The sequence below is a fragment of the Sciurus carolinensis genome, chromosome 7 (genome assembly GCF_902686445.1).
Source record: "Sciurus carolinensis chromosome 7, mSciCar1.2, whole genome shotgun sequence".
Taxonomy (NCBI): domain Eukaryota; kingdom Metazoa; phylum Chordata; class Mammalia; order Rodentia; family Sciuridae; genus Sciurus; species Sciurus carolinensis.
Genome location: NC_062219.1, coordinates 53,730,528 through 53,744,036, shown reverse-complemented (window position 1 = coordinate 53,744,036; position 13,509 = coordinate 53,730,528). Strand labels below are relative to the sequence as shown.

At 39.6% G+C, this 13,509-nt stretch overlaps 1 protein-coding gene across 3 annotated transcripts in view; it reads left to right on the top strand.

Moving 5' to 3' along the window:
* The window catches only part of Fig4 (FIG4 phosphoinositide 5-phosphatase), a 115,973-nt gene extending 103,459 nt beyond the window's left edge, over positions 1-12,514 (top strand). For all 3 annotated transcript variants that reach the window (XM_047559405.1, XM_047559406.1, XM_047559407.1), the window contains one exon: positions 12,156-12,514. In XM_047559405.1, the coding sequence (XP_047415361.1) occupies positions 12,156-12,333 (178 nt within the window). In that variant the 3' untranslated portion in view covers positions 12,334-12,514. The remainder of the gene's footprint in view (positions 1-12,155) is intronic.
* The last annotated feature ends 995 nt before the right edge of the window (positions 12,515-13,509 follow it).

The following is a 13,509-nucleotide window of genomic DNA, read 5'->3' as shown; positions in this document are numbered from 1 at the left end:
AGCTCAAATTGTAGGATATCCAGGGTTTATTCTATCCTTATTGCTTTTCATATTAGTAACCACCTTCTCCAGCAGTGAGGAATGTAGCTCCCATTACCCTTATATTTATTGATCTGATTAGCCTACCCATATGTAGCCAGTCTCCCATCACCCTGCCCCTTTCCCAATGTAGTTACCCTCCATTCAGGGCTCTGACTCCCACTGTGGAGAAAACATACTCAAGGATGCACCCCTCCCCTCGCTTGGACTCTGAATGTTCACTCGAGGTGCCCCATTGCAGTGTGGATACCCTCTTCTTGCCATTTGAGCTCCATCACCCCCCAGGCTGTCACAGGCTGCCTCCCAGTGCAAATGTCCACCCAGCTAACGACTTTTGGGCTGGCTGTACAGGAGAGGAAAAGGAGGAGCAGCCCTTCATAATTTTATAGTAAATTTCAGAGTGAAAGGGGCATTCTTCTCTCCTGCAGATGAATTTTTGTTTGTTCTGTAATCATATGTTGCAAATTTGTGGGTATACTCAGATACATTGGGAAGCTGTAGAAATACAAATTTCAAAGCAAACAACAATGGAACAGGAGAAACCAAAGTGTCCCTAGTAAGTGGTCAAACAGTTGATTGGGTAGGGAGCATTTAGTTTTCATTCTGGACTTTTGGTTACTTTAAATTTTCTGTGTTTATAATTTTATTTATGTTAATGATATTAAAAGATTATGGGCCATGATTTTTTATAATATTCTATATCAAAAATACAACTATTATTATTTTTAAAAAAAGGAATACAAAATACAGAATTCAAATCCCCATTGGTGGAGATTCTGATCCAATATGCCTGTGCTGAAGCCTGCTAATCTGTGCTTTTTAACATTCTCCATCTGGATGTAATGATCAGCCAGGTTGGGAAACATGGCTCCATTGGACCCTTCCCAGAAATTGGCTTGGCAGCTGTCTGCATATCCAGTGGGCAGTGCATCCAGCACTCCTTACAGACTAAAAGTGACTCAGGGGAAGCATGATCAGTGTCTTTATGAAAGCTTGGGACAGCCAGGTGTTGCTTTGAAGACTCAGAATCTACTGATACCTTCTTCCAAAGGTATATTGATTTCTTCTGATTCCCTGATTCTTATCATTAGTAAAGTAAAGGAAACCTCTGAAAAGATGCAGTTAAGTACACCTTGGAACTGTGAAGGTCAGCAAAAATGAGTGAAGTCTGAGAAACTGTCACTGTCAAAAGGAGCCTAAGGACATATGACTACTAATGTAATATATCCTGAATGGGGTCCCAGAACAGAAAAAGGGAGTTTGATAAAAATTATGTATTAGACTTTAGCTAATAGTAATGTATCAATATTAATCCAGTGATTGCAACAGACATACAATGCTAATAGAAGATGTTAATCATACAGGAAATTGGGTGTGGGGCATGTAGGAATGCTGTACATAGTAATTCTATAATTCTATAAACCTAAAATGGTTCTGAAATAAAAAGGTAATTAGAAAAAAGATGCAGTTTGCAAAACATGTAACAATGTGACTGAGAAACTCAGTGGTGTAGTACTTTGTAAATAATCAGGAAAAGGTGCAACTACCAGAATGGGTGTGCATGTTACAGACACAACTCACTGGTTTAAGTTTCCAGGGGGGACAGGCCACAGCTCCTGCCGTGTGAGGAAATGTGAGGACAGAAGGGACATAGCTCCCAAAAGGTCACTGTGTAAATGTCTCATAGATAACCTGTTGCCCCATGGGAAAATCTGGCTCTCCATACAGGCACAGAGAAAGGATGACTCTGGCAGGAGCTATTGCATTCTTTGCCTTTTGCAAACAGCAATTGTGTGCTTCATGTGCCACCTGTCCTTCATTGGCAGAAATGCCCTCTCAGACCCAGTGCTGTACAGTATAACCAGTCTCTGTTGCCTGTGGCTAAAAGCAAACCACTCTCTCATTAAACAGCAGGTGAGTGTTCAAGTTGGAGCCCACAAAACAATGCAGCCAGGTATCATAGGCTGCCAAAAATGCAGAAAACTGCATACTGAGGTAGATAATATGTCCTACAAACGTGAGGGGAACCATCCACCTTAGTGGACCAAGCTTCCAGGAATGATTCCCCACATCATTACATCCGAAATTGGAAGCATTTACCTGTTTCAGGTCAAACTCATCATGCTTCATTTCTCTAAAACCAAAGGTTTTATTACAAAACACAATTGACATTTTTTCTTTATAGTTCTAAAGGAGAACATAAAAATATCATTTTTCCATTCCTAGATCAATAAAAATATTAATTACTGTGGCTAAAACATAAAAAGTGCCACCAGGACTATCTTGTCTGTCCCCTTGGGGAATCACCTGGAGCCTGGGTACCTGCTCCTCATTAAAATAAGGAGGTGGAACTGGATGTGCTTTACACATTGGGACTGTGGTGGTCAGGGGTCTGTTGCAGAAAGATAATTCATTCTAGGTAGACAGAGAGTGATTTTTTTTAAGATTTTAGGTAGCTTTCAGAATCATTTGAGGACTGAAGGAAATGACTGTGGACCAAGCTACCAGGAATGATTCCCAGGACCATTCAGCAAACCATCAGAGTAGCTGCACCATCTACATTGGTGATCGCAGCAGCTGCTGGCTCTAAAACCAATCACATCAGATATGTTCAAAAAGCCACCACTGCACTAGCCAACTCAACGCATTGTTTTTGCCACAGTCTGCAAAACAGATACCTACATCCTACTTCTTTCCACACAACTCAGTTCCAAATCAAGGCATCACGTGAGCACAAGCAGTTCATAGTCACATTTTAAACCGAAATTGTAAGGGAGTCTGGGTATTTCTCTTTGCTTTCCAGTTTCTACATAGTAGAAGGGGAGTTCAAGTGGATATTGGAGGAATCCGATCTGTTATCCTATAGTCTGTCCCTCCGGCCACTTGGTTATTCTGCCTACTCTTCTTTTTTCAAAATTTGTTTTAATTAGTTATACGTGATAGTAGAATACACTATGATCCATCATATATAAATGGAGTATAATTTATCATTTTTCTGGTTGTACATGATGTAGAATCCCCACCAGTCGTGTAGTCATACGTGTACGTAGGGTACTGCCTACTCTTCTTATTATAGTACTTAAAAGTCCAAGATCTCTGGACATGTGCAGCTGTCTTCATTGAGGCTTCTTGTAACCTACTGGCCTATAAACAGAAAGACTGCCTATCTGCTCCCAGATCCACTGTGATAAAGGAAAATAAAAACTCTTGGGAAGGATGATAAGCGAGCTGCTGCGTCTGGACACCTGTGGTGAGCATCTGTCTCTGAGGAGAGCAAGGCCTGCAGGGGGAGACACGGAGGTCAAGATGGAAAAGAGCTGCAGTGAGAGCAGCCCTGGACAAGGGAGAGGCAGCGTGGCACTGCTTCCTAGCAGCGAGGGAAAGTGGGGTCATGCAGGCAACAGTACCTCAAACTTAGGGGTCAATTTGAGGAATGGGTGAGAAATATTCTTGTGAAAATAGATGTGACTGGTGAGTTCTTAGAAGACAGCAGCACAATGTTAGAAGTCTCTCTGAATCTTTACACAGAAACAGCACAACTAGGTAGCAAAACCCAAGACCCGTAGACATCACTTACCTCAAAACTACATGACAAGGTGCCCCACAAATATCAAAATATAGGCAGGTGGTGGAGGTAAATACCAACAGCCATAGACCTGAGTGACACAGAGTTTGTTCAAGGGGAAGAAGCAAAGAGGGAACAGTGGGCACCTGATAGTCCCGAGAACAGAGGACCCTGGAACAGCTACCAAGTGCTCTGAAGAAGTCACTGCAGTGACTCTGAGCAGAGCAGCTGACACCGTGAGGCATTTCACCCAACTTGATACCAGGTCATTGTGGTCCCAGGTTTGTTAGTGAGTTCTGAAAGGGGCAGGGGCCGTCTGGACCTCAGAAACTGGAAACCAAATAGCCAAAGCTTCCTTCCTGGACAGGGAGCCCAGCTAAAGAGAAATTTCTGAGAATATGGTTAAAATTGAGCAAAACGTTAATAATAAAGTTGAAGGAAAGTGAAAGTCCAGATACAAGTGGTGAAAGGGAACACAGGGGAAGTCTTAGCAAGCTGCCATGATTTCCAACACTTCACTTCAGTGACCTAAGGGGAAGTTCTGAGAATTTAGGAAAGTTGCCCTGAACTATACTCCCTTCTAAGGATTCAGGAAAACTAATTTTGCAAAATGAGCAACAAAAAAATATCCAGGGCCATTTCCATATAAAGTTATCAGAAGAACAGGAGAATACAAACAGAATAGCATCCCTATAGTCAGCAAAAGCATCCCAGAAAGAAGTCAATGAGAGACCAAAAGTATAATATACTATTTCAGAATGAGCTAAAATACAAAACTTTAAAATTCAAAAAGGAACAAGGAAAGATATAAAGAGAGGAGAAAGTGTTAAATACAACAGGCAAAGAAGATCTAACATAGATAATAGGAGTCTTAACATAGCAAATGAAAACAAGGGGACAGAAAAAATATTTAAAACAGTAGTGAAAAAAATTCCTGGAATAAAAAGTTACTTAAAATTATATATCGAAAGAACACTACATATCTGAGTATATCTGAATATTGACCCAGAATGATTAACACCAGGATGTAGTTAGTGTATGTTAACTACTTTAAAGGGAAAAAAGTCCTTTAGACATCTAAACAAAAAGACTGAGTGATTTTTAAGGGAAGGAAAATTATTATCATAAGGCTTTTTGGATGCAACACTTTAGGCTAGAAAAGTATAGAGTAATATAGTTCAGATTCTTAAGGAAAGAAAATGTGGGTGGGGGATATTATTTTCAAAGCATTTAAGTATAAAAGCAGAGACATTTTTGTTATCAATAAGTAAGAACTCAGGAGGTATTGCTCCCATGAACCCTCCTTGTGGAGTCTAGTGGAGAATGAGCTTTAGATAATTAAAATTACTAGAGATATTGCTGTGGTTTGTATAACCCCCCACAGGCTAGGTCCCATCTCATGGCATTATTGTGAGTTGGTAGAACCTTTAGGAGGTAGGACCTAGAGCAAGGGAGTTAGATCACTTGGGGCATGCCCATGAAGGACCCTGCCCCCATCTTCCTTTCTTTGCTTCCTAGATGTCATGAGGTAAGCAGCTGCCTCAACCATGCACACCATGATGTACTTCCTTGCCGTGGGCCCAAAAGCAGGGAACAATTGATTATGGACTAAAATCTTTAAAACTGAATCAAAATAAACCTTTCCTCTCTTTGTAAGTTGCATGTCTTAGGTACTTTAGAAAGCTAACAGAGATATTAACAAAATGTCCATCAAGAATAGTAAATTATAGTTGCCTGTAGAACTAAAATGAGAGTTTAAGGGGAGGGAGGGTATGTTATGGCTATATGCTCAAACAATATATAATCTAGTACAACTCTGAAAAAATTAGGAAAGCAATAGGGAGCATATGTACAAAATCTGTTTTCAGGAATCATATTGATAGTGGTAGTGTTAGTTTTGTTATTTTGACGCTGTTGTATGTTTAATATGGGATAAAGCAAATAAATAAACATGGGTTATATTAGGACAGGATTGTAGCTCAGTGGTAGAGCACTTGCCCAGCACATGTGAACTCTGGGTTCAATCCCCAGTACCACAAATAGGAGTGGGTGTACTGATTTTATCATTCTTTTTGTCCTTTCACAAACAAGATTCTCCTTGACATGGCTTTTATTTACACATGCATGCACACATACAGTGGCCCCAAAACAGAATTCCTAGTACCCACATTATGGTCTTAAAATACCAATTCCCCACTAATAGGAAGCAGAGCTCTGGCAGAGGTATCTGATTCCAGGACTGTGTTATGAAATGTACAGCTAAACCTGGAAGGTCTTGTCAATCCATATAAGAAAGCAATCAGAGATTACTAGGGTCTTATCAAAACGACTCAGGAGTAAACCTGAAGAGGCTCCCACTGGACAATTTGAATTTCAATAAAAAGAATAATTGGAGTGGAATGAAACTCATCAAATATGTTTAAAGTCCTAAATTTGTAATGATGATTTTTTTTTTTTTTAATTCTGGTCACTTTAGAAGGACAATAGGGATTTCATTATTTGGAAAACTGTCAGAGGGAAAGAATCAAGCATATGATTCTTTGAATCATATGAATCATATCATATGAACTTGTTCCACTGGGTAATCAGATGAGAGATTAAATACTTATTAACATATAATTAAAGGATTGAATAGTGATAAGTGCTGTATTAGAGATAAATTATAATGGGCTTAGAAAGACAAAGGTACCCAGAATTTATGAGGAAAAAAATATAGCAGGAAAGACATTTTAGAACAGTGCTGTCCAACAGAACTCTCTGATGATGGAAATGTCCCACATGTGGCTATCTAGCATTTAACATGTGGCTAGTACTACTGAGAAACTATTTTTTAAAATGTTTAATTTTTATTAATTTAAAAATACATGTAAATAGCCACTTGTGGCTAATGACTACCATATTGGACAAGTATAGTCTAAGAGCTCTATTTCAGATTCAGATGTCTATATACTGGTACTCAGAATTTGGGTAATATTCCTTGATTTTTTTAATATGAAGAAACAAATACACTCACTGTGTCATCTTGATAGAATACAGTTAGTTTGAGACAGGGCTTCAGTGTGTGAATGCCTTGTTGGAAAGATACAATCTAACGAGAGAACTAAAAAGAAGCAGTGGACATCAACCAAGTAAATGTGAGAATGGCATCCACAAACTAAAGACTAAAATTAAAGCAATAATAAAAGCTCAAAAAAGAGAAAAATTTCAGATAATGCCACACCTCCAACGCTTAGGTCACAGGGATACTATTTCCTAGCATAATCAGCAGAAAGACAAAGTGGTACTATTAAGACATTTTCTAAGGTTTAGCACAACTAGGACCAAAGTATTTTAAGTGGAGCAAAAGTATTGTTTTGCTCTAATTATAGTTCTCTGTAACTATAGAGGAAATAGTGAGAGAAATGATCTAATGGTGACCATCATCTGCAAATGAACTAGTTTGTCAGGGTCAAAGCCTCCCATCGGGTCCTCTTCAGCTATAATATTCTCTGGATTCTGTGACTCACTTGTGACCAACAAACAAATCATTTAGTTTGTGAATATAACAACCTCGAGAGAAAAACTTGGTGTTTCAGTAGCCACAGAAAAGGATCACTGGGAAAGGAAATACATTCTGCAAAACATACATAAAATCATTGAAATCACACAAATATTATCTAGTATTTCAATCACCAACCATCAATCATCATGGCATTACCCAATTCTGAAAATACCTCAGTTTGACCAGTAAAATATGTTCTCATCATATGCAAGTTAGAAAAAAATCTCAATAGGAACTACAAAGGACTCAAACATTAATTCTGTACCCAAGTATAAGGTAGGGTTATTATCAGAAATGGTCATATTCTAACCAGCCAAGTGAATAATATACATTTAAGAAACAGCTTAAAAGGGCACCTATAAAGATTTTCCTTAAAAACATCTGGTGTGTCTAATGAATTTCTGCCTGAAGTGTTTCTCTTCTGTGAATGGAAAGTTCAGTTAAGGCCAAGTGTCGCCAGTGCTTGGTGTTTGAGGCAATAGTATGTGTTAAGCAGCCCATAAATGAACTGGTAAGTATATTATTCTAAATAAGACTGGAACAGTCCTTAAAGGAAGGTACAGAGCTCTCCTTGAAGATGGAACTAGGTTTGAAAGATAAAAAGAAATGAGCCTGCAGTGTTGCAATTATAATATTTTATCTCCAAAACTACTGCTGGCATTTGAATGAGGGACAATAGGTCTTACCCCTTGGGGAGCTGTAAAAAGAGGCTTAAAAATACATTCCCTCTGTTTATGGCTAGGAGAGAAATGTGGATTTTCTAAGTTTAATTTTATTTTGTATTATGAAATTGCAATAACAAGCCAGCTCTCTCCACTGGAATGAATAAAAGAAAGTAGTCTCACCATATCCACATCATTTAATGCTTAAATACTGGTCTTTCCATACAGAAGCAGATGCCATCTAAGCTAATAAAAAGACTGTTTCATGGAGTGTTGGAAGTGTTATAGGGTTTACTTCCATCTCTTCCTAATACTCTCAGAGACAAGGCAGAGACCAGCAGCCCCTTGTGTGGGTCTTGGATGTCATTTGTTTCTTTCCCACCTTGGAAATGCGTACGTCAGTGGGGAAATCAAGTGTCTCCTCAATAGGAAGCACGTGGTAAATCTAATATTGCAGCTCACATCTTTACAATTAAACATTTAAATTTGCCTTCCCAATGTAGGGTTAATGGTATTGTGTCTTATAAAAAGAAGGTTCTTGCTTAAAAACATTCGGTGCTGAAGTTTCCTGGCAGGTGGGCCTGGGGAAAAAGGCACACTCATATATTGCTGGTGGAGTTGCATATTGGTGCAGCCACTCTGGAAAGCAGTGTAGAGATTCCTTAGAAAACTTGGAATGGACCCACCATTTGACCCAGTTATCCAGCACCTCCAAAAGGCTTAAAATCAGCATACTACAGTAACACAGCCACATCAATGTTTATAACAGCTTAATTCACAATAGCTAGATTGTGGAGCCAACCTAGATGCTCTTCAACAGATGAATGGATAAAGAAACTGTGGTATATATACACAATGGAATATTATTCAGCCATAAAGAATAATAATATTATGGCATTTGCAGATAAATGAATGGAATTGGAGAATATCATGCTAAGTGAAATAAGCCAATCCCAAAAATCCAAAGGCCAAATGTTTTCTCTGATAAGTGGATGATAATACATAGCAGGGGGGAGGGGGTAAGGGAAGAATGGAGGAACATTGGATTGTATAGGGGGAATTGAGGGGTTGGCCGGGGGGGAAGGAAAGATAATGGAATGAGACAAACATTACCCCATGTACATGTATGATTATAAAAATGATGTGACTCTACATTGTGTATAACCATAGAAATGAAAAGTTATACCCCATTTGTGTACAATGAATCCAGAAAATAAAATTAAATTAAGAATTAAAAAAAAAAGATTCAGTGCTGCTGTATTGACTGCAGTAAAGCTCCTTTAGCATTTGACATAGCTTGTCCATACAACCAGCGGTGGCAGTGGTTTTCTTCGACCAGAGGCTCTCAAGCTTTAGCGAGCGTCAGAATCAGTTGGAAGGCTGGGCCTCACCCTCAGTGACTGACTCTGGAGGTCTGGAATGGGAGCTGAAAATTTATACTTTTGATAGGTTTCCTGGTGATGCTGATGCAGCTGGTGTGGGGACCACACTTTGGGAACCACTGTTTTAAGAGGATGAGGAGCCCATTGTGACTAACTTCATGATGAAATAGAGATTTCTTTGTGAACCCATTTCTTCCTGCCCCTTTTCCCAATTATACCAATAATATTGGGAATGTCTTCAGCTTCTTTCTGACCCAAATCCAGTAGTAAACATTTTAACATTACAATTTTATTATTTAATATAGACTTTGCATCTAGAAGAATAAAAAGGATCAAAGGAATAGTTGGTGCATTTTCTGACTCCCTGCATAGAACCATAGTGAGGTGGTATTGCAAACCTAAACCCACCTGCCACTCAGTCTGAAGTCACTTAAGGCTAGTGTTTCACACTACATAGTTACAGTGTTTGGCATCGTTTCTCATTACTCCACGTGACTCTGAAGCAGTTTACAAGGAGTAGGATGAGGGCTCCTGAGGGACTTACTGATAAGAAACCCAGGGCACTGGGTGGAAGTGGCTGGTTCTCATGGTCCTCTTTATGGTCGTCTTAGCACTACGCCATTGGCAGTTACTGGGCCCTGGCGCTGTTGCCTCCTGCTGCCTGCCCAGGTGTGCATTCAGCTGAGGCCTCTGGGGCAGTAACTTTGAAAGATAAAGTAACAACTTGGTGACTTAGCAATCTATCTTTCTCAGCCAAACATTCTGGATGTTTAGTGGGATTCCTGCCTGAAGCATCTTAGTCAATGTGCATGTTGTTCTGTGCAAAATTCTGGCTTCAAAGACAAAACAGAGGCCATTAGTTCCATTTTATAAATAGACTTTAAGCCTCTCATCTGTAAAATGGAGGACATAATCCTTGTGCTTCCTGCTTCCAAAGTGGATGTGAAATTTAAGTAATATATGCAAAAGAGCTTTGAGGAGGGGCAGGTCCTGGACAGGTGTAGACATGTGGTTCAGGAGGAGTTGCTATGATTGCAACTTTGATGATAATCTCTGAAAATGCTAATGGAGCCACCTTTCTAAAGGGTCTGGTTAAAATGGTTTGGCCCCAAATACTATCAACCATTAAAGAATTCTGCGTCTCACCTTGAATTATGCAAATGACTGTGGAGTTGCTGTTTTTCTGAGGGAAAATTGAGAAGAAGTGTTTGTATATTAATTATCCCAACCACTCACCATTACCATGTGTCAACCCCAGATACTAGAAGAGCTGTTTCTTATGCATTTTGAAGAAAAGCCCTGCTAGGCTGACACATTGAAATTCAGATATCTCAGGCGTCTTTCACCTTTGGTCCTTATTTATTTTTATCTTTTGAACTTTAAGTAAATCACTTTACCCTTTGGTTTTCACTTGCTTAAATAAGGATGCATTCTAAGATTTTGTGAAATTATTAGCGTGCTTTAAAAATGGAAGTACACATATTTCATAAACTACATACCAAATTTGAGTTGAAGTATGTTATCCTGAGGCAAAAACAATTGAGGTTGGCTTCTAGAAAGACTATTCCATCTCCAGTTTTATTTTATTTCATTGTGAATTAATGGGATGGTTAACTCTACCATTTTTTGTCTTATTTTGTGTGTCCAATAAAATGTTAACATGCCAGGTACAGACCCCAGGTGGCTGTAGGGTCCAGTTCTGCTCTGACTACAGGGAATTTCCCCTAACTCCAGAGATCCAAGCTGACCAAACAGTTGCATCCAATATGCCTTTGGATTCCTCTGATAAATTGTTGAAGAGCAAGGCTAAGGTCCCAACCCAGCAGAAATAGATTCTCCAGGTTTTCTCTCTGTGTGTTGTCTTTGGTGTCCTGGTGTGGAGAACCATCCCACCCCTCTACTCACACCATATTGCATCTGACTTGTTAGATGGCTCATCCCTTGAGGGCCTGCCCCCAGCTAAGAATGTGATAACTAGTGGGTGCTTAAACTGTGGTAAGACAGGATGTGCCAGACACCAACCTGCATCTTGACAAGACCTTTCTAGAGAGCATGCCTTCCCCAGGGAATGTATGGAAGTTTCGGGCATTATGGTAGTCTGGGTGCTTTCCAAATTATCCCCAAAAGGAAGGAAGCTTCCTATAACAGAACCGTAGTTCCTCACCCAAAAGTCTGAGGCCACATAAGTTACAGAATTAAGAATTAGATAGCACAGGAATATGGTACCTGCACCTCATGATAACATCCAAGGATATCTGAGGCCATGTCTATAATATAAAATACACCAATATTCACGTGAAGTGGGGGGAGTATTGTTAATTTAGGGTGTGACACCAGTGAGTTTTCAGTAGAGTCAGGCTTTGTGGCAAAGCAACTGGGTTGTTAAAACTTTAAGGATTTCAGAATTGCAAATAAGAAATCAAACACTTGTAATTGTTAACAGTAGTTCATGTGTACTGAACATTTGTGGTGTGTCAGGTACTATGCTAAGTGAGCACTTTACTGATGTTATTCAACAACCCTAGGAGGCAGAAATTATTTATTAGTAACCCCCACTCTACTGATCCCTACTCATTTATCCTTTAAAAGTCCATCGTGTGTTGTGTGCCTACCATGTGCCAAGGACAAAGAGCAAAATGTAGGTACAGCCCCACCTAAAGTTGCTCCCAGTCCCGTGGCAGCCAGATGGGTATAAGACATTGGCCTGCACCGGGCTGCGAGCAGAGAACCCTGCCCTCCCTGTGCATTAGGGAAGGCGTCCAGGCAGGCGCTGGTCTAGCACATCTTCCTGGCAGAGGAGGAAGCCAGCCACCAGGGAACATAGAGGTCATTCCTGCAGGCTCAGCTCCTTAATAGGAAGCCCACTGTTCAAGGTCAGCATTTCTCAAATGCTTTTGAGGCCACAGCTCCCTGCGACCCTTCATTTTGCTTTCTCTAATGCAACCATCTTCTTTCTTCTATTACAGAACACCCATTTCAGCTTTCTCACAGGACAACATCTATGAAGTTCAGCCTCCAAGAGTAGACAGAAAGTCTACAGAGATCTTCCAGGCCCACATCCAGGCCAGTCAAGGCATCATGCAGCCCCTAGGAAAAGAGGACACTTCCATGTACCGAGAGTACATCCGAAACCGCTACCTGTGAGGAGAGCGCAGGCCACGTGGTGGTCCTGCAGGGGACCCAGAAAGTTTCATTTGCTTAGGTTACCTATGTTCTCTCATTGTATAAAAGTAATTTCCCAGAACTCTTTTTGCATCTGAAGTTTTTCCCTCTTTTTGCCCCATACAAATTACAAACATAATAAAGAAATGACCAAATAAGTTGCTATTGTTGCCTTTGCTTCATTTTAGAAATAGTTTGTTTTGTGGTCACTATAATACCACAGAATCCTCTAATGAAATTTACAGGTATTTTGTGAGTACCTACTATGTGCCAGGCACCATGGCAAGATCTAGGAATAATACAGTAAACAAAAAAAGGCAAAAAATTCGTCTCTTGGGAGGAATGAAAACAAAGTATTTTTAATATCACTTTTAAATTTATTCTGATTTTTTTTTAATGGTAACCTTGTATTTTGATACAAACTTTGGTTATCCTGAAAGCCTTGTTCTTAGGAAATGAACGAAATACTTATGGGTAAAGGGATTGAATGTCAGCAAAGTGCTTTCCAGTGGTTCAGGGGAAAAGAATATATGATAAAGCAAGGAAAATAATAATTGATAGATCTGGATAAAGAGCCAGTGGGAGTTATTTGAACCATTCTAACACTCTCTATAAATGTAAAATTATATCAAAATAAAACATTAAAATTGTCATTCAGGATGATTGTGCTATGCAGTTGTGTCACTGTCTTATACTTGATGTTCAGGCAGGTGGTAGCTGGTTATGTGCACATCTGGTTTGTTCTCCATACAAACACTATTGTGGCAACTTTCTGCATTTTCTAACAGTTTGACACAAAGGATTTGATCTCATTATGTGTATGCTTTTATTATAAATTGTCTTATTTCTCCCTCCCCATAAATAACAGAGAACCAAGCTAGCTCACGGGAGAAGGAAAACCGATCAGAGAAAATAACCTCTACAGTCCACCAACTCTGAGATGCTGGAATTCTGAGGAAGATTTTACATTGCAAAAAAGATTAAGTCCCCATTTAATAGAGTTTTTTTCATTGATGCCATCACAAAATCAAGATTAAAGAATGACAAAATAATAGGTAAGAGGGATTTTGTGTTGGTGCAGTTTAGGTCTCTAACACAATAGTTTGCTGCTGTGTGTGGGATCTCACAGGAGTCTTCCCAAGTCAGGCAGTAAGCCCA